At 38.3% G+C, this 25,647-nt stretch overlaps 1 protein-coding gene across 2 annotated transcripts in view; it reads left to right on the forward strand.

The window, feature by feature from the left end:
* Positions 1-25,647, forward strand: part of LOC139131114 (AF4/FMR2 family member 4-like) — a 239,244-nt gene that overhangs the window by 57,295 nt on the left and 156,302 nt on the right. For both annotated transcript variants that reach the window (XM_070697063.1, XM_070697064.1), the window contains exons 2-3: positions 4,414-4,528; positions 4,877-5,887. In XM_070697063.1, coding sequence (XP_070553164.1) covers positions 4,414-4,528; positions 4,877-5,887 — 1,126 coding nt within the window. The remainder of the gene's footprint in view (positions 1-4,413; positions 4,529-4,876; positions 5,888-25,647) is intronic.

Raw genomic sequence — 25,647 nt, forward strand, 5'->3', positions numbered from 1 at the left:
GAAATTGCATAAGAAACCTTGAGCTTTAGCAGGAAGGAATTATATACAGTAAGTACTAGCAACGATCGTGGCTTGTTTTGTTTGGTAAATCATTGTAAATTGTAGAGCTTTATCAACACGCAATCACTATAAGCTCATTATCATTAAGACACCATTATTACAAAGACCACAAATCTCATTATTTTTCATATATTGATCGTAGAATAAAAAAGAAATTTTGATGTGAATCTGTGACGCAGGTAGTGCACCAAATTTGCCTGTAGCTTGCAGAGGAAAAAATTCTTCAAGGTCACTCATGGTGATGTTCGCGTCAAGATTAAAATGATACGTGATGAGAATGAGTGATTTCAGTACAGTACATTGCCGGTCACTGTAATCTTTAAAAGCTACACATTATTTGAGTGAGTGATTTAGGTGCCTTACAGTCCAACATGGCCAGCAGTAGTCGTGTGTTTTATTTCCAATCTTTTGCTGTTTTCAATAAATATGATAACCTGAGGGTAAAGGACGTTGTCTGGCAGCTTTTGTCTATCTGTGGGTATCTGCCGATCAGTAAGGTGATACAGTTAACGTTTATTGATGGTATTGTGGATGCATGAGAATAGCAAAATGCATGCTGAAGGTCATCCCACACTGAGCACAAAGGCAAGTCATATTTATTTGATGACTTTGACAGTGTATGGTGAAATACTACTGGTGATAGTCAATACTGGAGATAAAATCAAAGTGAGAATTTAGGCGACATCAAAATAAGATATATCAGACCTAGGCTCAAGAAAGTAAAAGCCAGCAGGTGGGTCATCCTTTGACAAGCACTGATCAGTGTTAGTTATATCACCCTGTGCTCGTCAAGGGTGCCATCATCCTCCCTACGATTCTAATGGTCTGTCCCTCTCTCAGCACATCCTCTTGACATGTTGTGTAAGATGCATGTATCTCTATCATTTGTCAGGTGACTATTCAAGCGTGTAGAAGGTCAGAGGTCAGGCTCTGCCTCTCCGCCTGTCACGGGTCATTTCTCGTGATAGACAATCGTGATAGGTAATTACTTATCAAAGTCATCACATTACTGGTGTCAGTCAGTGAGGCTTTAATTACTTCATCCGTCCGATCCATCATAATTATTCTAGGACGATGTTTTCAGGTATCTTGTCAGATTTCTGCAAACGATCAAGGTGCAAAGTTTTAAAATTGAACTAATTTATTTTTTTAAATTTGATCTAGTGCATGCACTGTAATCAAAGGGTATTGTTTATGTCAGTCAATGTTGATTAATAGTGGTATGGATGGACATACTTCGTTTGGCCTACTCCGACCTGGCGATTTCCAGTAGATAATTTTAACCAGTGTGTAAATAGAGACAGGCTTTGACAGATGATGGAAAGAGGCCAGTGGGTGTAATCATGCAGTGTTTTTGCTAAGGTTGGGGAATATTGGTATTGGGAACCCCAGTAACATTGCTGCTGCATTGATATACCAAGGGGGACCCAGGTAAAATGACTGGGGAACCCCGGTAACATTTACCTGCTTACTGCCCTAGCAAAAACACTGTCGTGCATTGCTCATGAATAACAACATTCCCCAACTGCCATATCAAAACAAAAAATTAAGTATTATTGTTGTCGCATTGTGAAATTTTTATTTTGTAGTTGCTTAGCAGGACCACAAAAGTCAACTCTATGGGACGTCAAGCTCTGTCACAGTAGTAAGTCTCACATCAACATGGTTTGACAACGATGGGCAGTTCACATAGCACAGAACACCCAGTCATGTTAGTATAAAAAGGAAAAGATGGATGCACTTCATGCCATATTCCAATGATACAGTATCATCAGGTGTTTAGCTAGAATCCCATCAACTAAGAAAACAGCTAAGAGAGTGGAAATCATGTACATGGTACATACAGATGCTATCAAGAGCTCTTGTTGAGTCACCATATATGCAATTAGCATTCGCACACTGTCTGCAGCATCTTAATTTGACTAGACTGCCTCTGTGCATTACACTCTTGTTGTGATCCCTTGCTGGCTATACATTGTGACTGGTGTATAGCCTGGCTCAGAGAGCTGGTGCAGCCAGTGCTGATACAGGCCACACTAGTGCGTAGCCAGGGAAAGGCTGTGAGAGAGTCTAGTGGTGATCGTTCAAAGAGATTTGGATATGCTGCTTATGTTATTGATTGCGTGATATTATGTTATTGTGTGATCAAGTTCAGTATGATGTCAGTGAGTGTAGATGTTCTCACTATTGAGAAGCCCTGTACCAAACATTAACAAGGGAAGTTGATACACATTGTCAGACCCCAACCCTTGAAGTGCATTATACAATGTACATGTATCCTTGACGTATGTTCAGTTTGGCAATTTAAAAGGGTTTGTATGGGCTGTTTGGGTCACATAGTATGTTTATGAAAGCACTGATATTTCCTGGGTGAGGATGTCCCAGTTTACATTTTATCACGTCACAGACTTGGGTCACTGAAAGTGATTTGCTTTCACAACACGCTCACTTTAATCAAGACTGGTTTCATTAGTCTCATAAATCCATTCTTGGACGTGACTTTTCCCTACACAGTGAAATCTGTCCCAGCCAGATTTCATCCACAGAGATCCCACAAAGATCGTCCTGATCCACATTCTGAAAATTCTTTGTATTTGTACGGTAGTGTACTCTTAGCTATCAAATAAATCATAAACGATGATAATAAAATGAGCATTTATTTCATACACAGATGTCGACTCTCGTTGTCAGGTTGTGTTCAACGTAACATTCTGTGTTCCTGTCAGGGAAGAAGTTCTCATAAAGACTTGATAAAGTTGTTTCTGTTTGTGTTTAGTGAACCTATTTCCTCATACTATGGCTGCTACAGTAATTGACTCCATTTCATTTTGAGCTCTAATATTACGGTTGTTTGTCTGTGAGGGCGTCATGTGGTACAGCCCAAATGTTTGCAACATTGTGGGTCAGGCCTCAATACAAGCAAGGGGTGTATAAAGGATAAAAATAATACTAGCTGACACAGCATACCGGTACATTTATGGTAGATAAAAGTTTTCATATCATGATCATACACCGATAGCGAAAATGCCTACGAAAACTGCACTAGTCTCTCAATACACAAATGACAATGTTCAAATTTACAGTGGGCAGCATGTCCATTGTTTATGTATATACATTGTATGAATATACAGTATTTTTGTGTGGTCCTTGATCTACTCCAGTATGGAAATTAGCATAATGTGTATGGACACGCTTCATTCAGCACAAACTTGTAGCTTTGTTATGCCAACACCTATCATGTATCATGTAGTGAAATTTGCCCAGGACAAAGAGACCAGCAAATGTACAGAGCTCTGTAGTTCTGTGGACAGAAATATCCATAGGAATGAAAATACACCAGTGGCTCTTGACAATAGCCATCTGTTAGGTACCTGGAAGCCTTTTGATATGTTGGACGTCCGTACCCCCTCTTTTTCCATATGTGTTCTAAATTTGTCACTCTGGAGGGAAATACTGCTTCCTGACTGGATAATAAGGAAGGGCTTGAAGTCTCAATATCGCCAGAATATTTTTATAATGTCTATATCCGGAAACATGTTTATCTTTTTTAACAAGCTTTCCAAACTTTGGTGATTCCTCTCTGTTCGTGAAATTTGCTCATGCCAACATGTATCTGTGTAGTTGTGCTGTTGCAATTTGCAAACCAGCCAGGGCAGTTAAATTTCAGTGGATGATATCAACCCTGTACATGTAAATAAGATACATATGTAACATTCAAGGTCATCATTTTGAAATATTACCTGAACCAAAACAAAATGATATGCATATTCATCAGCTACCGGTATATGTCAGAGATAAAATTTATCAGTGAACAAGCTTATCACTACGTTTGTTATGTTCTTTTCTAATAGGTTAATATGGTAATGATATGAACATTTGAGTATTGTACTTTCAGTGAAAGAGCAGTCAGTATATGAGCACATTTCTGTGTGACAGTAAGATGTTCAGTCTGGCCAGTGTCTCCTGTGTGAGGGCGCTGTCACTGTCACTGATTCACAAACTTGAACTGACAAACCTCAGTGACAAGAAATGTATCGAGAAAGAAGTAAAGTGAACAGATGTGTTACAGTTCCTATGATATAAGTAAATCAAGTACATTATTGAAACAGCCCAGTGTTATTGTATTTTGTTTCTCCTTGACTTTCTCTTTTGGTGACAAAGGGAAGGCTTTGTCAATGATGCCATTGATGGATCTTCATCAGAGATACTCATAACAATTGTGTATTCATTATACAACTCTGTGTTCTCTCCCTGGTATAATTTTCATTTGTTTCATTTTTCATTAGGGAAGAATTTAACTTACATTCCACTGACATCAATGACGTTTCTTATCATTTCCAACACTTTTTGCAGATCAACTCCGGACCGGGATCGGGAAAGGAGGAAGGCTAGGGACCAGAGAAAGAAGTTCTCAGAGATGAACAGTGATCCAGAGCCCTCTAAACCTTTGTTTGCCGCCCCAAGAAAGGTAAAATACACTGCAATGACATCTGCCAGCTGGCTTTGTACTTGAAATACTTTTCCTGATTGAAACTAACATTAGTGTTGGTACCCATGGCCTGGAGTCCAAGTGGTCCTTCTGTTAATGTAAATGTATTGATTTATGTATTAGTTTCAGCATCAACAGCCACAATTTGGCAGTCCTTCACCAATACACTGTAAGGAAGGGGAACACGTAAATTACAAAACAAATTACAAGCTTACTCCGGTGCTGCCCAGTCTCGTGAAGACCTTATAATTTTACCTCCTGTAGTGTTACCACTGTTTGAAAAGATCCATGCTGAATATTTCATATTGTGTATTTGTACTCCTTTAGGTCCATGACTCGAATGATGACATAAGCCGCAAGATTCAGAAGACGCTTGGCGATTTTAATGCCATACAGTCAGATTTGAATTCCAAGACAAACTACAATCTTCTTGGAATTCCCAAGCAGCCCCAAACTCCGGTCACTGGCAAGTCAGCTGGGGCTCCCTCGTTTCCGGACAATCTCTCGAAATCCTCGTCTGGTCCTGTGTACAACGGGACAGGAAGGCAATCCGCTACGGAGAGCAAGTACGGTGCCCATGACGTGATCAAGACCGTTATTGGGGGCGGTCAAATCAGCAACTCCAGCATCCCTCCTGGAAGGGCTAAGGCAGAAAAGAAATCCCCCGGCTCCAGCAGGAAAAGCCACAGCAATGCCGGAGTGAAGGGGAAACAGGAATATGACGGCAAACATTTTAAGAGTGTGAAAGCTTTGAACCCTCATGGAAACTCTGCGAGCGACAGCGTTAGTAATGTGGATACTAAACAAGCTGTGGAAGAAATTAAGAGACGAGATGATAAACTGTTATTGCAGACCTTCACTGCAATCAGTCCTCTCCACAGTGAACCAAAAGAGAAGCACTCAAGTGGCAATAATAAAATAGAGGGGGAATCCATGAAATCTCCCCCGGACAGAAAAGAGGAAGGGTTTCATTCCCCTCCCCCAGTTGTCAGACCTGTTCTGTTAAAACCCAAAGTGGAAAAGCCAGAGCCAAAATCTCCTTCCAAGGAGGCTGCTATGAACGAAACCAAAGCAACCGTGACCACAGCAACTGTAACCATGGCAACAACAACAACAACGACGAGCACATCATCAACGACATTATCGTTGCCACAGCCATCATCATCCACAATTGGGGACACTGCCAAACCCAAGTTTGATGACAGACCCAATGGTTTGCTGATGAATGGAGTGCCCAGTGAGCTGGACAAGCCAAAGCTAGAAAGTACTCCAAAGCATGTGAAAGCAGAGAAACCCTTATCCAAGAAGGCACTGCCAAAACTATCATTATTGCAAACGGTGAGTAAAAATGCCCACCCTATTGCCAATAAATTCCCATTCCTGTACCGACATCCCCACCCTAGCCACATTAGATCCCTACCCCAGCCACATCACCACCCCAGCCACACAAGATACCTACCCCAGCCACATCCCCACCCCAGCCATATTAGATCCCTACCCTAGCCACATCCCAAACACAGCTGCATCTCTACCCAAGCCACATTCCTACCCTAGACCCAGTCTCAGTGTTGGATATCAAGTCACCAATAATTAGAGTATTACTGCTCAAAATGTATCTTCATGTATCGTAGGATTTTGAGGGTGTACATAGCAAACTAAGATTTATGGGAGGGGGGTCATTTGAACTGCGCTTGAATGTCATATGGAACCCATACGGCCAATGTAAACACTGTGTCCAAGGTATATTGGCAACTGATGAAAGGCAAAACACGTTATTCATAATGTACATCATGAAATTTAAATGTTGCAGCTATGTTGATGTGTTGCATTGAGATATTGTGCATGAAATACATTGTCTGTAAACAAACAAGTGCAGCTTCAACGACCCACTCCCTTTAACTGAACAATATTTAGCATGACTGTTTTAAGACTAGAAGTCACCTTTCATCAGATGTTGGAGCAGAGTAGAAGACTGAAGGACAAGTTCTGTGTATATGATTGATTGAATTCAGTTGTCTTTGAGTGTGTTTCTCCTTTTATCGTTATCGTGCCAAGTTCATACTACACTATCAGGTCAAGTCGATGGAAACCAGTGAGGTGTAACATGTGCCGTTTGTCGCATTCTAGCAAAGACTTGGACATTTAAAAGCCCCTGGAAACAGAGATATCGTAAATATGATTTTTACTGATAAAGCCTTTTAAAACATACTATGCCAAGTAGGTGAAAATACGGCATAGTGCATTTTACTGCCTCGGCAGATCGGGAATTGCTTGGGAATTGCTCGGCCTGGCAGGATATTTCATTCTCCAAATGTCCAGACCAAATACAGTGTATCATTACTTGTTAATGATGTAGTGTCAGTTTAATACACACATTGTTGGTGGTACACACTACACCTTACTGTAGAAGGCCCTTGATAGCTGAGAAGTGTTCTGCGTGTAGTTGGCCAGTAATTGAGAACCAACCAAGCTGTAGTTCCATACAGTCTGTACATGTCAAAGTACAAAACAAACTGCAAGCTGATTGATGTACTCCATAAACAAGGCACTCAGTTCGAGAAGTTTTCTGAAATTTGAGTTTCCTGAAGATTATGCGGAGTGCTGTCGGCTGAGCCAAGGTAACACATGAAACTCTGTTCCCGTGAAATCAGAGCAGCCGTGCTCTCATTTTGGGCTGAAGGGGAAATGTCGATAGTTCATGTTCTTACGCACTTAATTGTGGAATTGTTGACAGACTTCTGAAGGCTGTTCTATTGTTTAACGCTGTCAGTCCTGCCGTTGAAAAGTTACTTGCCAAAAAACTTCAATCCTTGCCAGGTTTCTGAAATTCCTGGGTTATGACCAGGAAGGCCGGAGGGAAAAGGACATGTATTCATCGTTTTCTGTGAGAAATTGTTCCTGTCAGGACTGATTCTGCGTGACATTTACAAGCCGTGAAAACAAATGAAAGTGAGTTCAAGAGGAAACAACATAGCTGTCAGCATTTTCATTTATTTTTCCCCGACGAAAGCAATAAAAAAAACTTCATGGGTTTTGATTGGTTCAGGATGATCTGATATGGTGAGTTGTTCACAAAAGTTTCCCAGGGACCATGAGAAATGTGAAGTATATTCTTGATGATGTATGTACAACTAGATCCACCCGAGAACTGAATTAAACATCGTGGAACTCTTTCTCATTTTACTTCTTTTACCAAATAATGTTGTGATTTGAAATTTCATGCAGCAGGATGACATATTCATGGTTCTGTTTTCATTGAGCTTTAGTAAAGAGCAACAGTAAATCTCAAAGTGCTTGGTATAGCCTTACTCAGTTGTGATTCTGGGAAAATTAATGCAGGCTCTTGTGTCTGAGGCAGGGTGATTCGCCCATCTCCTGTGCTTTGTGCTATGGCTACACGGAGAATAATTATGGAGAGGTTACGGTGTTAGATTTAATGCAGTATGCCGGGGCCTTATTCCCCCCCCCCCCCCCCCCCCCCCCCCCCCCCCCTCCCTGCAGTACAATAATCAATCAGTTGACATTTCCTAGTCTGTGTCAACTGTGATGTGGCCCATATTGCCACTGGAGTCTTGACAGCACAGACTACAGTCCAGTAGGCAGCCGCTAGACGCTATAAAAAGGCAAAGAGACTCCACCGACGCATGTCTGAGCTTTCTAATCAGCACCGAGCTGTGTACTCGAAGTTGACTGTGAGTAGATTTGGATATTTTTTGTTATGTACCTTCCATTTTAAACTGACTGCACTGTGTGATTAATAATGCTGCCCATGACCATAGCTGCATGCAAACTGTCAAGTTCACAGTTAAATCAAATACTGAAGGTCGACACAGTTAGCTATAATGACATTGATCTGCTGTGACTGTTCTCAGCAGCATGTCACCTCAGCCACAGAATATTGATACTGAGAACAAGATCGGCGTTCCAGGACACGCACAGTCGAGGAAAATGTCAATATTATGCAGCAAAAAGGAAATCTTTTTATCTCAGAGAAACAAATGCAGGAAAAAGGTCACTGAGAATGGAAACAAACTTGATTCTTTCTGATATCAACCCTTTACCTGTTTACTGTTTTAAAGTAAAAAGAAAACGAGACAAAAAATGAACAAAAAAAGAGAAAATTGTTTCAGATATTAGTAATACTGATGTGGGTCTCTTCTCTTATCAGCAAGCCAGAGGGTAATACTTGAGAGAGCAGATATTAAATCAATAGCTACTGAGGTCAATAAAGGTTATCCACGGCCCGTCATGGGTATGCCATTATCATTGTAAATCAGCCACTCAGAGCACAGCCAGGCTTAATGGAGAAATATTTCACTGACAGAAATAACATGTGTTCACACTAGAAGTAAGTTAGCTGGTATTGCTTCCTATATCACCCTTTGCACTTTCGCCATCAGATGTTTGTCTTAATGTTATGTTGAATTAATTTGGTCAAGGTACATCTCTAATCTTTACATGTTAATCATAAGAAAAAATATTACTGTATAGAGTTGACTTATCAGGTTTAGTGTGTATAAATGAGACTCAAGAAATGTCAGTAATGCACATTTTAGTAAAATATTTTGTTGGCTGTCCTTGAATTTTCCTCAAACCTACCCTCTCACAAGGTAAAAAAAACAAAGAAATTACACACAATAATATATACTAATTTTCCAATGTATTCTTCGTCGGGATAAAAAAAATATAGCTATATTTGATTTGTAACACCTAAAACACTGTTTGTTTTTCTTCATTTTGTAAGAAAACCTACCCACCAGAGGAGAGCAGACAAAGAATTTTATTAAAGGGGCCTAATCGTGTCAGAACAGTTCAGGTTTTTGCGATTTGATTTATTTGAAAATACATCTTGTATCTCAGATTTGTGTGGGTTTTGATGCAAATTTCAGCTGGCTGAGATCACGGTATTACTTTGGCAAAGCTGTTGGCTTCACCTTGAACCTAAGGGTATCTGAAGCTGGCTACCCTGAGGTCATTGATCATTCGTCCCTAATGTGAAACATATGAAAATGCTGAGTGAGTCTTCTAGATTTAAGTCACAAAGGAGGTGTCGGTATGTTTTTGAAGAGGTGCACACAGAATGATGATATCTGAAAGTGATTTTTAACCGGTGAAATCAGTGAATACCATGACAGTTCTTAAAATTATAAAACGCTATCAAAATTTAGGGGATTTTTGGTGTAAATCATGTGTTTCCTATGCAGAGGAAAACAGGAATGAAAGTGTTAACTTGAAATTTCATGATGTGAAATGTGTCAGAGAGAAATGTGCTTGTAGTAGCATGCATAACTTAAATGAAGAAAATCCATTGGTATGAATATATATATATATATATATATATATATATATATATATATATATATATATATATATATATATATATATATATATATATATATATATATATATATAATATATATATATATAATATACACACACACACATGTCCTGGTGGGAAATTACAGTGCTTGATGCTAAAAGCAGAATGTTATAAAAAATAACACAAATTACTTCAAGTACAAAGTAATCATATCTGTTACGTGTGCTTCATGCATCCTGCAATCATCAGACAGAAAGAACTCTAAGACAATACAGAACTCTGAAAATAAGGGTTCTCAAAAAATATGTCATGAAAGTGTGTTTAGCAATTCCATGTTCGGCTCTAAATTTAACCGCGAAGGAAGAATCTGAAAAAAAGACCTTTGACAGTTGCTGTCTCTCCAGAAGATGTTGTGTACACCTCTGAACTGAAGAGGGCAGTAGAGAACATACAGAAAACGGGATTGATACAGTAATTTGCATAATGTAGTTTGCATAGTGCATTGCCATGATAATGCGAGCCTTAGGTTCTTTACATGCATTGGTCTGACCATTTCACTGCCAAGTTTTCAGTCAAACAGATTGTACACAGAGACAAATTTTGATCATTTCAAAGGAAGATGGATGAGAAAATTGGCGTAGGAAGTCAGTATGTTCTTGAATTTTAAAAAATACAGACGAAAGAAATAAAATTTTATAGTATCATTCTTTTCCCATATGTGATTGATGATCATTGCAATCATGGGTCAATATCTATGATTTTCATCATAGTGAAATATTTCATTTCTGTAGAGCGTCCACTATGCTTACAGATAATAATTAAAGTTTATGAAAAGAATTCTTAGCAGGAGACTTGCATGTAGGAACCGTGGTTCATTGAAATTTCATAGTGTATGTAATCTCCTAAGTTAGTTGATAAATTTGACAGTACCACATAAGCAAAGTTGGTCTTTATCTCTTGGGTTTGAAATTTAATTTCATTGACCAAGACTTTACAACGGTTTTAGAGCACGAGACAGACATAATTCAGGTAATATGGCAAGTACAGAATATGTAAAAAGTAGTGGTGATAAGCTGTAGTTATATTAGAGGCTGATAAAAAAGTTTTACTGTGAACAGATTGGTAACTGTGGTTCTGAAGATATTGTAATTTAAGCAAATATCACTATATTTGGTGAGATAGTAAACCAAAAGCAAAATAAATGGGAAAATGGCGTAGGAGAAATTGAATAAAAAATCCAGAGAAATGTAGTTTTGAAACTTTTATCAATATTTAGAGACGCAGATGGTCCGCAGCCGATGGCAAAATATCACCAAGAAATCCAGGGTATGGGTTTTCCTTCTCTCATTAGACACAGCTCTTCCTAACAGCCGGAATTGTAAAAAAAGGCAGTAATACCTAAGCTTGAATCCGATTTACTTATAACATGTCAAAATTATTTAAGAGGTGCAAATCTAATTCCCCTGCAAAATGGAGGGTAATTGCCTCAGACTGGAGATTATTTTTACAGATTAGGTTTCCCGATGAAGAGAGCAAAGAGAAAAATCAGTTTCAATCTATTTGCACAGTGCCAGGTTATTAATGTTTTAAGATGGAAATCATAGTAAATTCATTAATGTCCCTGTTTGTATCGATATATAGTCTTTTGGCAAATTGCCGTCTCGTGCGTGTTCCAGAACTTCAAATCAGGTGTGGTGACCTCACGGTGTTGGGGGAGTTGTTCCCAAGCCGAGTGAAATTAGATGTCGAACCCCTGATAAACGGAACAGCAATCACTCTTCTGCAGGGGTTTTTTTTGCCGAGAAAATACATCATTTTTGGATTAAGAAATTCAGCTGGGTTATTTGTCGTAGCCGGCTCCTTGAAGTATTGGAGGGCGACATGCGCCGGCCAGGCAGAAGAGATTTCCTGTGATTTGTATGCGGTATCATGCTTCCAATAACCTGCACAGATGAACCTTAATCAGAAACTACAGGTTTAATTTCCTTGGCATCCCATCTTGTTCTTCCCCAGGGGGTATAACTTCTCCTCTTTTCAGACTGATTGCTGCTGCTTGCAAATTTTTACTACAACAAGATTACAGTCTCATTTCATAGCGTTTGATTACACGTCAGATTGCCACGGTGGCCCTACTAAATTTCAGCAAATTCAAGAAAGGAGGGGAGAAAAAAAAAAGCATTTTGCTCGATGATGTTATCAGAGCGCTGTATAAAAGGCTTTATGAGTTGTTGCATTGATTGGGTCGAGGCCGTAACGTGTCATACCTTTTTCCTTCTCCTTCCCTCTACCATGTCTTTTATTTTTAGCTCCATTAATTGGTGTCAGGCTCGTTTTCCCTGAGTGTTTCCATCGATTCAAACAAGCATTTGCTCTCGTCAGGTAGGAGTATTTTTTTTCCTGCTGAGTAGATGTTGTTATTCCATTGCAAATCCTGAACCAAATCCATGATGGCGCTACACGAGACATTTATTTAATCCAGTATGAGTATTTGACTCCTCGGTCCCGTGATGCGTTTGTGATAGCCGGGAAGCTAGCTCACATAAAAAAAAGAGCATCTTGGATGTAATGAAAGAAAATGATGCTCTGATAGTATTGGGGCAGAGTGGGAGCTCCTCACACTTCCTAGACACTAATTTCTGTAATGTTTATCTCATTTCGGCGCTCTTCACAATTTCATGTCTGGTTTATCGCATTTCCTGGCGGACTCACAGATCTCACACTGTCTGAAACATGCAGTCTATTCCTGCAACTGTGCAAAGGTCACAGGGGATTGCAGTTTCCAAATCTCACTGATTTTTTCCTCGATATTGCATGAATGGCAAGGATACAGAGATAAAAACGGTGTTGTTTGCTCAGTCTACGAAACATTATCACCTCTCGTGAGTTCTTCTTTCCAGTCATCCATTCGTAAAACCATCAGCAGCTAGCTTTGATACAAATGCCCAACAGAGAACACAGAAATCTAATCGATTCGGTGTTGGATTATGCATTGCCACCTGTTTTAGAACTATATGCAGATTCTGATAATATCGTCATGGTTCAAACCCCTTGTTAAGTTAATTGTCACATTTTACGAGATAATCTATCGGGGAAACCTGAGGATGTTATTTAATTGTACATTGATACTGTCTGTGCTGTGAGTGCATATCCTCCACCAATGTTCCATCTTGATCTCTCTTCATACCAAAATACCAATTAAATTTTAATTGTCGTGAATTGCATAAAAAAAAAATACATAGCAAACAGGCCGCCACCCATTCCCAGTGAATTATAGTCGGTAGCACTAGCCACATGGTCCCCAATCCAAAGCTGTCATTTCTAACAAGCTAGCCAACTCAGATAAATTAGGTTTTATGACTGTTATAGCCTGGCGCCACTGTGCTTCACTTGCGTGTCCCCAGTGATTGCTGTTTTAACCCATGGAAATAAATGTTCTAATTACTTTCCCATTTATTATTTATCATTCTCCGTAACCATGGTCCTTTCATGGATGCCCATGTCACAATATATTTCATTGCTCATTTTCCAAGCGGCGAGGTTTCGCAATATATTTCTGCGGTGCGTCGTTTTTATGCAAAACAGGCGATGTTGTCGAGCTACAAATGGAAAGGTTGAGCCGAGGCGGGGCACTGAAGGTTATGCGTGGATACTCTGTCAGGTGTGTGTGTTACAAAGTTGATCCAATAGTAAAAGGGCATTTAAGGCTAGCATTTTACTGAAAAGAGATTTGAGGAGACAGAGTAGTATTATAATGAAATTTTATGGTTTTGTTATGTCATTGTGTTTGATCAATACAGATATCATTGAGCTATAAGAATGGTAAAATGATGACTGTATGCATAACTATGGTTGTCTAAGTGTATAGGGACAGTATAATATATATACCTAGAGAGAGAGAGAGAGAGGGACAGTATAATATATATACCTAGAGAGAGAGAGAGAGAGAGAGAGAGAGAGGGACAATATAATATATATACCTAGAGAGAGAGAGAGAAAGAGAGAGAGAGAGAGAGAGAGAGAGAGAGAGAGAGAGAGAGATGTAGATAGATAGAGTCACACACATACACACACACAAATATACATACATGCATACATAAACACCCATATACGTATGAATACATAAATACCCATGATAACCTTTTACTTTTTGACTACTCCCATAAAGAGCTCATAAATTTGGTTATGATAATCTGTTGACTTTGTGTACTGCTCTGGTTTTTTGGGAAAGAATCTATAAAATACAGCAACACATAGAACTCACAGCTGTTCTCCATAAAGTGTTGTGCATTTTATTGAAAAAAATGAAAACGGATATAGATACAGTTGTTGGATTTATTGGAGGTGATTTTCGCATCCATCAGCATAATCCTAATACTGAGAGGTAGTGGTGTTTGTCGAAAGAGATACTGTAGTATTATACGCCCCAAGTTAACTTGAGAGAGTAGTTTTTGAAGTCTGCAGATGGATCTTGCCGACTTCAATTTTTGATCGCTTGATTCAGAGAATGGCAACAGCTGCAGACGACTTGCATCATCATGAAATTTTGAACAAGCACTCTGTCATGCTATGTGGTTTCATTGGTGTTTTCACAGATTATGAATACAGTGGCTTGATGATGACCCGCCACAAGATAATCTCACATTTGCCAATAAAAGACACTTCCTCCTCCCATCCCTCCTGACCCCCTTACCTGCAATTTGTCAACAATGAGCTACACTGTTTACCATGTTGCTAGGATACGGCCTACCCTCGACAAACAATGTTGCACATGGCTGATTTCCATGGAGTCGGAATGTCATTTGCATCCAATCCACTCCTGTGCATGGAACTGTTGATGTGAACCGCTTCTTCAGACTACAGAGACACTCTCAGCGAGGAGCAGATGGTCTGTCTAGCTGATTACCACTCTCCTCCAAGTCGCCTCAGAGCACACAGATGATCATTTGCATAACAACCACAAAATTAGTATTTCTCCTCAGCCACCCCCAAGAAAACCACCCACCTATCCGTCAGAGAAATCCTGTCAGCCTATGAAAAGAATGAAGTATGCTAACTCTAGCTAGGTAATTTAACCCTTGAGACCACTACACTCGGGTCCAAACTGTTTAGTTTCAAGACGGGTGGTTTGAGCCAAATACAGTAGTTCAATCAAGCTTTTCACTCCTTAGTCCAAGTTCATGAAGCCAAACCTCACCATTACAATGGATTTGGATTACAGTTTCATACCTTGGTAGTAGTTCAAGAGGTAACTATATAACAGTCTAAAACCCAGGCCACAGCTACACATAAAATTTGAAAAAAAAAGAATTTTAAAAAGAATTTGAACTTTGTCCTGTAATGTTCTGGGGAGGATTTTACAATTTCATGGAATTAATTGACAGAAATAAAACATGTTTATTTTTCAATATTTATTTTAACATACCATGTTTCCATAAATAACCCATCAATCCTGGAAAGGGACAATAACTGCAACTTTTGATTTCAGTGTTTTACCGGTAGTTTTTTAAAAAAATTATTCTTTTCACTGAAATAAGTTGGAAAATACAAAGTATGAGCCATGTTGATGCAATGCATTGTGTATAATAATGATATGCAATTTTGTTGTCAATAAATGAACTCTAGTTCCAGACTAGACTTTGGTCGTCAACAACAACATCCATCATTGCACACATACAGACTGTATTGACTTATTAAAGACTAGGCATTTATAACATGATTTTGGGAATGGAACAAGAAAGCAGAAAGTCACAAACGCGATCCCCCAAAAAATATCGTGAAATACATAAATTACAGATGATGTAGCTGTAAACTAGAAAAATAACAAGAGCCATGTGACAAATTGGATGAAATTGATATAATCCTTCTGATGTAGTGTCATTTTATTGTTACCATAACATTCATAAAGCGTTGCGTGACTTGGCAAAGACAGGCGGACAATGGCACTTGTTATCACAGCAGTAATGAACAAATAGCATAAATAAATTAGCAGTAGGTTAATGGCAGAATAAAAAATAAACGGTTGAGTGAGCTTTTGGCGGATAAAATTGATATTTATTTTACAGTGTGAGTAGGCCAGCATACTTCCCATTGGATCTTGCCTAGGGGACAAGCTTGATTGAATTTGCACTGTGTAATTGGAATTAAACCATTGATAGTCGGACTGCTCCGCGATGCTAATGGCTCCCTGATCTTGGTGGAATTAGGTCCATGTGGCTTGAAATTTCTCACATTGTGCAGTAGTAGAAGGGGTGATTACAGTGGGAAGAATATGAGGGGTGTGAACAGGGATAGGCTTGGAAATAGAGGGGGGGGGTAATTGGGAGGGAGGGAGAATGTGGCAAGAAATGATATGACTTTGGTTATGATGATTGTGTATTGCAAACACTGTCTTTTTCTCAAATGTCTTGGTTATGTCTATGGTATGTGTGAAGAAATAGCTCTTTTCATACGGTAGTATTCATATGAGAAAACCATAATAACAAATCTTACAATAGAAATACAGACTTTCAATATCAATTCACATGGATTTCTTCATGTTTATATATATTACTCTAATCTCACGCAGTGGAAGACCTCTAATGCTCCAAACATATGATTATGAATGAGAAAAATCTGAAAATTTTACTCTGTAAAGATCAAGCCAAGCTTTTCGGGGCTATACATAGATCTCTTTGTGGGAAAATTTAAAATTTTACTTTGTAAAGATCAACTCGTCAAACTTTGAAGGCTTACAGATCACTTTGTGAATGGTGCCACAATCTAAGCTGTTGAAAGCTTTTTAATACCCACAACCCCTGCAGTAACATTTTCAGGATTATTGAAATTTTTTTTTTCTGTCCATAAAATGCCATCATTGTGATACATGATAAAAGAGTACCACAATAATGGAGGTAGCATTATGTAAGGATGTAAACAATACTATAAAAAACTTACATGAATATTTTATGGATACTGACAAATCTGATGTTGCTAAGAGTCCTCAGATGAAGAATTTTCAATCCAGTCAGGTACAGGACATACTCCTAGCTGCCTTGACCAGTGACATTTTAAACAAACAATTCAAAACCCTAACAGGTTACCATCTCCATGAGAACACATTGAAGTCCTGTTGAACGTAGTTCCTTTAAATTTACTTTACAATGTTAGTGCCCTGGGTCATTTCTTGAATGTCGCCCAGTGAGGTCTTGTCATCACTTTGTGTCTAGGAGAGTGGTTGCCTCGCCATCGTCATCGTCTCGCTACCGTGACTTGAGAATACTTATCATGCCAAGCAATCGCTTTCTGCATTCAGACGGGAGGATTACCAGGTTACTAGCTATTTATTTGTGCTAGTTGGCCTCTGTTAATGTCCGCTAAAGTACACAATTTTCAATCCAGTTGGATATCGCCATGCACCGAGCAGCCTCAGAGCCCTAATGGATGTGAGCTGAAGTGCTCTATAAAAGTCACTGTTCAGTGTCAGGACACACTGAAAGCCTATTTCCCCTCTCAGAGGAAATCGTTTTTATCAACAGTTGATGTGTGACGTGTCTATGTCAGTTACTGCTATCTGTGCGTATGTGTTTTCAATTTTCTTGTCAGATAATTCTGTACCGGGTGCAAAATATTAACCTACACTGTAATCCAAGTGAACATATTTTTTTTGTCTTGTTGATTAACATCTAATGAGGGTTTAACTGATGTCTTGTTATCTCAACAATAAGAGGATGTAGAAGAAATATCTGACATTGAAGGGGTCAGTCAGTGCTCAGTAGCAGTTATAGCGACTTCCATATTAAATCTATCATTTATGATAACTCTTCTGGGCATTTCTCACAGAATGCGCGCTCAACCTCCCAAATAAATACAAATTTTCAAGTCGACAATATTTTGAGGGGATGAAGGCAGCTGAATGTTGACTTTTAATTGTGAGTGTTAACCCTTTGAGTGCTGTACTTTTTTCCGCGAAAATTTTAGTTCAAAATTTTACCAATTTTAAAGAAGTTTTTGATGATTTTTTTGACAGTTTTACTCTGAATGGATGTTACTTTTTATCGGCTTCATTTTTTGATCAAAACTTTGAAAAAAATCTGAAAATTGTCTGGATTACAATTTATGACGGTGACAGAAATTAACTAAAATTTTACCAATTTTAAAGAAGTTTTTGATGATTTTTTTTGACAGTTTTACTCTGAATGGATGTTACTTTTTATCGGCTTCAGTTTTTGATCGAAACTTTTGGAAAAAATCTGAAAAAAATTGTCTAGATTGCTATTTATGACGGTGACAAAAATTGACTGTGGCGATGAAAGGGTTAATCAGTGAATCGATTCTATCATTGTACCATGGTGTTTGTAACATACCTTGGCATTTCATTGGTTTGATTGGTTAGAATGCATTGCTCAGGTTACTTGAGTGATAAACACAATTATGGGTTGTTGGAAGGCTTTGAAATAAACCACATTCAGGTTTCACATAGATGTCAGATTTTCATGTTCACTTCAACCTGACAAGGATACACAAACAACTGTGTGTATCCTTATTTAAACAGAGCTCTAAAGTTTTTTTTTGACAATAAAAAAAATAATGCATCATATTTGTAAGAGACCTAGGGTGAAAAATAAACACATTTTTTGCGTTTGGCCAAAGTCTTGTGACAGTCAAAAGTCAGGGAATTATTATGCAATTATATGGGGAAATAATAGAAATTAATGATGTGCTTAATTTTCTTGTCAAATATCTAATTAGTATTGAATCTTTTACAGTGTATCTATACAGCGATTTGATACTAGTGAGTAGACCATCAGTGCCAGTGTAAACTACACAACATGTTTTCACACCTTTAGATGTCACGTTAGCATAGTTCGCAGGGGCATATGCCTGAATTACATCCACCGACCATTTTCAGAGCTGATTGGCTTTCATTGAGGGTCATAAGGGGTTCAGGGAAAGTCTCCTCTGAGAATTGAATTTTCCAGAAAAAAAATCAACATATCAATATCGGGTTTATTTAATTTTTATAAGGGTAACGGCATAACCATTTAATAGTTCCAGATGGTTTCCATGATATTATGTCAAATCGCATTTACTCATGGCAAACACAAAATGTGGAATTCAAATGAAATTTTCCAGACGTCTGATAGTCAAACGCAGAAACCAGTATTTGTGGACCTGAAGGAATAGTTTCAATTTCATGACATCAAATTGTTTTCTACAAGAAAATGAGGATGCTGAGGAAAGAAGAAAGGAAAAGCAAACAATGCTTGTGTTAAGTCATCATACTTCATATCAAAACATGAAAATTTAAATGCCTGCCTCCTAATTTCAATAATATAAAATTTATAAAATGGCTAAAATTTACAAAATAGTGTCCTATTAATTTCAAGTAAAACAAAAACAGAAACAGAATGCCTGGAGACAACAATTGAGTAAATTTAGGGTGACCAGGATATCGTGAAGAAAGGTGGTGGCTAACTGACGTGACGAGGAAGAGCCCCAACATGCACTGAAGACATGCAGAGGATTATTTTCCAATTTCTCCTCTGGGTGATAAATATTTCTGATAATGAATAGAGAGAAAAATGAGCAAATGGTTTCACTTTCACATTGCGAGACATTTGTCACAGTCCAAAGATAGCATGCCATAGAAATCATGCCATGTTAATTCTGGCATCGCCTTGATGGATTTCATCAAACGCAGAGCGTAATTTATAATCCGCGGAATCAATAACAGGCTGCAGATGCGATACTTTGTTCACAGGAATTGAGAACAAAAAAAATTGAAAGAAACCAAAAATAGGAAACTTTAGTTTTAATCATGCTGTCAGATATGGATAAATGGGATGTCTAAAAAAAAAAACATTTTTATTGTAGTTTCTGACTTAGAAGTGGATCTGTGCTGGCTTCAGCTGGCATGCAATACAGGTATTCCTCATTTTGATTAAAAGAGGCAGCGGGGCTTTCATTTGTCAGGTCTTTTGCTCAGCATGGTTTCATCTTCCATCCAGACGCATTCTCCCCGCAAACCAAGTTTCCATGGCAACCACCGTGAAACCACCCACCATCTTCTGGAGGAATATAAATTTTATATAGGCACAGAGATTGATGTTAAGAAAAAATTTCAGGGTTGCACCTGGCTACCCAGTCGTTTCAAAAGTACACAAATTATCACCACATACACTGGCACAGCTTGTGCTAAATTTGGCTAAAAACCGGGCAATCAAATACCCAGGTCTCAATATTATGATGTGAATAATACTGGAAGTTCATTTTATAGCGGTGGTATTCAGTTTTTGATTGTCAATACCTTAATTTATGGCTCCATGAAAGCAGAAAGAAATTCTTTTAATTGCGTATCATCCTGCTTTAGCATATTTGAATGTGTACACAGCCTACACCGGATGGTATAATTTTATTTTCAACAACGCTTCAAGTTATATCTTTTCTAAAGCTGCCAATTTGCAATTAGATTTATTCACCGGAGCGTTGCACTCCGTATATGGTGTATGTCACTCAGCGGATGACGTAGGCACCATGACCCAAGCTTAGAAAAAAATCACTGACAGTCTTAATAGTTATGACAACATGTAGCTGTAACGTATCAAGTTAACAATGGCAGCTCGTTTGACTGAAGTAGAAGAGCCCTGACGTCACTCTTTGTTGCTTACGTGATTAAACTTTCCAATAGCCGCCTGCCTGCCTGCCCACCCGTCTGCTCACGTTCACTGCTCCGACTGACTTACTCAGTGCTCGCATATTACGTATATTACCCGTGCTGGCTGGCTCGCCGACAGTTTTCTACCCGACATTAAAAGGAGGATATTACCGATCCTGTGGATTTACTCTCGCGGCTCGAAAAAAAAACAGTCTGATGTTTAACAGTTGCAGCCCCATGTTCACCTGCCCTGTCTGTGTAAACATGGAATAGCTGTGGTGTCTTGTGGATGGGTTTTAATGTGCGCAAAATAAGTGCACTTTGAGCTGATCAGCGTTGAACCTCGTCACATCAAGACGTCGCCGTGTTGTGAGGCAAGGTGGCTGCAATATTGTACTTCGGTCAGATCATCTCGGATTATTCTTTTCGAGCGACTACACCAACAATATAATAACTGCTGAGATGTTACTTCAGTAAAAAAAAAAACGAAAAAATAATTTTTATTGTCGTATTTGGATGTTTCCCTGGAGTAGAAGTGAGTGCTGGAGAATTGAGACGCTCTTACCGCAGGTAAAAAAAACAGTTTTTGTGAATAGTAACATGGCAGATAAGTGCTGTGAAATTGATTAATTTTTATGGATACAGGTATTCGTGCTGGATGTGTTTCTATGCATGATGAAGCCATGTGTGTCTGTAATATACAAACACTATGTATCTGAATTCATTCACATTTGACATTTAAACAGACGATTTTCCTGTTTAATTGTTATCAAAAAATAATTACTGTATCCATTTGTCTGTTTGATGCTGTAATGTTTGCTTGAGAGATTTTTTTTCACTATTTTGGTCTGAAGAGGCAAAAGACACTGACATATGAACCTGGCTGTATTTCAGTTTGACTTGCAATCATGATTTCCGTGTCACGATCCAGAAATTTCAGTGTGTTTTATGTCTCCGTTATCTGCTAAAAACCAGCGCTGGTTGAAATATTTCACACTTATGCATGCCAAGTGATAGAGGTTATCAGCGTGGTCAAATTAGCCTAGCACTGGGCCTGGAACTTCAACACATTACATTTTCCTTGAACTAGAACAACTGCAGGTCTCGGCCTGACAAAAGAGAAATTCTTGAGAAATATTTTTGGAGGACGTTTTGATTGCATGGAACAGCAAGTGAACGTGTTGAAATACATTGTCTGGTGAAGAGGTCAAATATTGTGAAAATGCAAGAGCGAATTGGGTCAAGTGAGTCGGAAAAGCCAAATGATATGTGGGTATCTTGGAGGGCACAACATGGGAAGTATTCAATTTAAACAGAGGCTGCTATAAATTGCCTATTAGCTGACAAGGGTGAACTCTGGTACTCTTGTCATTTGATAAGTGTCTGTAGGCAGGGCTGTGATTTCCATCAAACCCTACAGTCTGCCCCCTTCTGACCTGCCCGAGACCGTGTGTCATGTGCCTCGTATGTAATCTAGATTTCTTCTGAGTGAGTGAATGTGTGTTGTTGGCAGGTTTCTATACGTTTTCTTTTGTACTGGTGTAGAGTTGTCACAGCTAGAGCTGGTTGACCAATATCTGCATTGTATTGGACAAAGCAGTCCCTTACTGCACTGTGTGCTGTATAACGGCAGGGCACCCCTCCGGTGTTGAGCACACAGTATCCTTTTGTGTTGTCCTAATTGTTGATATATTATTTCAGTTGCAAAAGTTCGGATCATTTGTACCAGCATTGTAGTGGGCCTGTGTCGTTCCTTGTAATGGTGATGTTTACTTGATAATGCTGCTTTTTTTTTACGAGTTTAGAATAAGAATCAGGAGTGGTGCACATGTTCATAGAACCTGAAATCAATTTTTAACTAGTACAGTGTCTAATTGGTTTATTTGAGCTGGAAATGGAAGTATAGATATAAAGACTACATTTAACCACAATCACACAGGGAACTTTCAGGTCAATGGATCATTTGCTTAGCCCCTGTAAGGTGATAAAATTTGTAATTGTCTCCTTCAGAAGCCGATTTTGTTTGTTCATCTGAGTCTAGATTGAATATTACTGAATGTGAAATGGCAATAATGAAAGCATTGAATGCCAGAGGACATTCCATGCCTCTCAAGCCGTCTGACAACACCTGTGACTGACAATCTGAAAAAGAAGATTGTTGTTTTGTAAAGAGAAACAAGCGTCAGATGTGACAAGGTCAAACTCTGAAGCTGACATATGCTTGTAAAAACCTTGTATAAAAGTCCTGTTGGGTGAATTAGCTGTAGGCACACATTAACCCCCAATATATAGGGGTTTAGGCCTGAAAGGGTTAAGTGAAGTGTATATGTGGCTTAGAGCAACACACAAATCAAATGCATATATATATATATATATATATATATATATATATATATATATATATATATATATATATATATATATATATATATATATATATATATATATATATATATAATTATATATATATATATACATCTCTTTTTGCTCATAAAAACTTATCAACATTTGAGGGTCAGAAAAAAAAACGTAAAATATATACAGGATAATCAAAATTCCACACTTATGATAGTCTTTCTGTTTATTTATGCATATTTTTGATAGTCAGTATCTCATCAGTTTTAACATTCATTTAGCAAAATGGAAGTTGTTCAACTGTATAAAATGTGTATATAATCATGGTTAATAACTTTGATCAGGAAATTGAAATGTTGAATACTGGCTTTGCAAACAAATATAGTTGTCTTCCTGTGACAATTAGTTGAACATTATTGTAAAAGTGTGTAAACAAAACAAAATTAATTTTTAGTGTATATTTTCCACATTATCAATATTCAGCTTTCTATATATCCCTGTCCTCACTTGATCTCATGACAAAAACTTTAAAAAGTCTGTGCTTTTACAAGTAACCCTTTGAGCGCCAAAGTCAATTTTTGTTGCCTTTAAGAAATACCCCTTTCAATTTTTGTAAGTTTTTTGCCAAAATTTTGACAAGAAACTGTAGCCTATAAAATGTAATGACCATTTGATCCAAATTATTAAAAAAAATTACAGAAAAATTCATAAAAATTGGTAAAATGTTGCACTAAAATTTTGGTGGGAAAAATTACTGCCCCTGAAAGGGTTACTGAAAATGTCAGATTCAAAACATTTACTTTTACTTGTATATCTGAGGATGGAACAAAGACGGTTTGTCCAAAAAAGGGGAGTCTATTGCAATTTGATTCTCGGGATAGGGTGCAGGTAAGGTCAGTGAACCCATTGATATCTGAGCTTCACCTTAAGGACAGTTAGGGTATTGTTGTTGAACGAGAAGCAAATTGACATGACTGCCCATGTCCCAGTCAATATCTAAAGACCCTATTTCACTGTCTGTGTGTCAGTACTGAGTAGAGATATGAGCATGAGGGGGCAATACAAGGCAAACTAGACAGATAATCATCATTTCGATGACTCAGTGTTTAGTGAGATCACCCCTTGATGCATCAGTGATTCATTCAGTATGTGTTGTTATTGCCTCCTCCACTGGCTACCAAAGGGGGGGCTTGAGCTCTCTTGAGTGTGTTTTAATATTTATGCCGCTTTATGAGATAATTATTCCACCTCACAGGTTTCATAGTCGTATGTCATTGTCTTGCTGGCTGTTGGTCAAGTGTGCCTTTGTTTTTCTGTTCCCTGGACGGTGATTAGCCGTTCAGTGGAGAAGTGTTTCATGCGCACTTGTCAAGAGTGTCATCTCGGGGAGAGTGTTTGTAGGTAAAGAATGTATAAAGGTAATTGATCAGGCTATGATGTCATCAAATTTCAGTTAGTCACATTTTATGTATCAGAATTTTATAATTGCTAGCAGGTTTTGCCTGGGTGAGACACACAAATGTTGTTGTATCGCTTTACACCCATAATACTGTGCTCTTTCCACTAGGTTTTCATATGGCAATAGCATTTTCTTGATTATGTGTATTTTAGGTTTCTTTCCAAGTCATGAAGGAGAAATTGGATAGTATGGTTACATAGGGTTTAACCCTGTTCACCCCCCCCTTCCCTGAACCATAGTGGTGAAAGGGTCAAAGTTCAAAGAAACTATAACCTATGATTTATTCGTTTTCCAATTCCACTGGTTATGTAGATTCTAATTCTGCTGGTAAAATTATATTGAGATGCTCAGTGTACAATTTGTCCACTCAACTTGTGTACGTGCAGTGGTCAGTGTCATTGTTGATGTCATATCGAGTTCAGCATCATGCTCACAAATTCCTAGCGTGGATAGTATGGATGGTCTTGTTTTTTGTCACTTGATGTTAGGAGTTGATAGCAGACAGCTGTTGGTGGTAGGATTTTTATGCGCCCAGACAACAGAGTTTTTGAACTCCTCCTGAGCAGGTGTTACTCAGCTCAACTGTGCTGCTGCTGGTATTGGTATCATGAAGTCTGTCAGAATAGCACGTGAATGGTACATTTGATGACAAGTAACTACCAAAATAAACAGATTACAAGGCTAGTTGTGTTTTCGATTTATCTTAATGAAGATTCTGCGACTGTCGTTTAAATATGGCAGCAACTAAACTTGTGAACATATTTTGAAACTGTGATAATGCAGTCTCGTTTAAACCAAGTTGTTTCCTGTCTTCAGAGGAACGGTTTCTTCTTCACAAGAATTAATGGAACCCTTTTGATTCTTCGGAAGTAAGAAGCCAATATCAAAAACCTCTTCAGATGGACTTTTTATTGAACATGATGGGCATAGCTCTGTTTGTTCACAAGAATTCTCTGTTTTCTTATCGTATCTGCAAAAGAAGGTTTTTAGGAATTCTGCCAAAAAGCTGTTATTGGCTCTCACTTTTTGTGTATTTTCAGTGTTTATAATCTGTTCTTTAAGTACAACTGCCAGAACAATTTTGATATTTTAATTATTTACCTTGTCAAGAAACATCTTGTCTGTGAGTACTGGTAATATCCAATGTATATTGTCGACAATTGAACTTTGGTGTGGCCTGGTCTGGAATTCATTTATCGACAATAACACACAGTTTTACATTGAACACAATGCATTTTATTAGCATTTTATGAGTGCATTACGAGCGCATAGCATTTATTTCTACATTGTGCTTTTACGAAGCTGTTACTAAGTAGGAGGGAAGGTCAGAG

Source organism: Ptychodera flava, chromosome 4, assembly GCF_041260155.1.
Source record: "Ptychodera flava strain L36383 chromosome 4, AS_Pfla_20210202, whole genome shotgun sequence".
NCBI classification, from domain to species: Eukaryota; Metazoa; Hemichordata; class Enteropneusta; family Ptychoderidae; genus Ptychodera; species Ptychodera flava.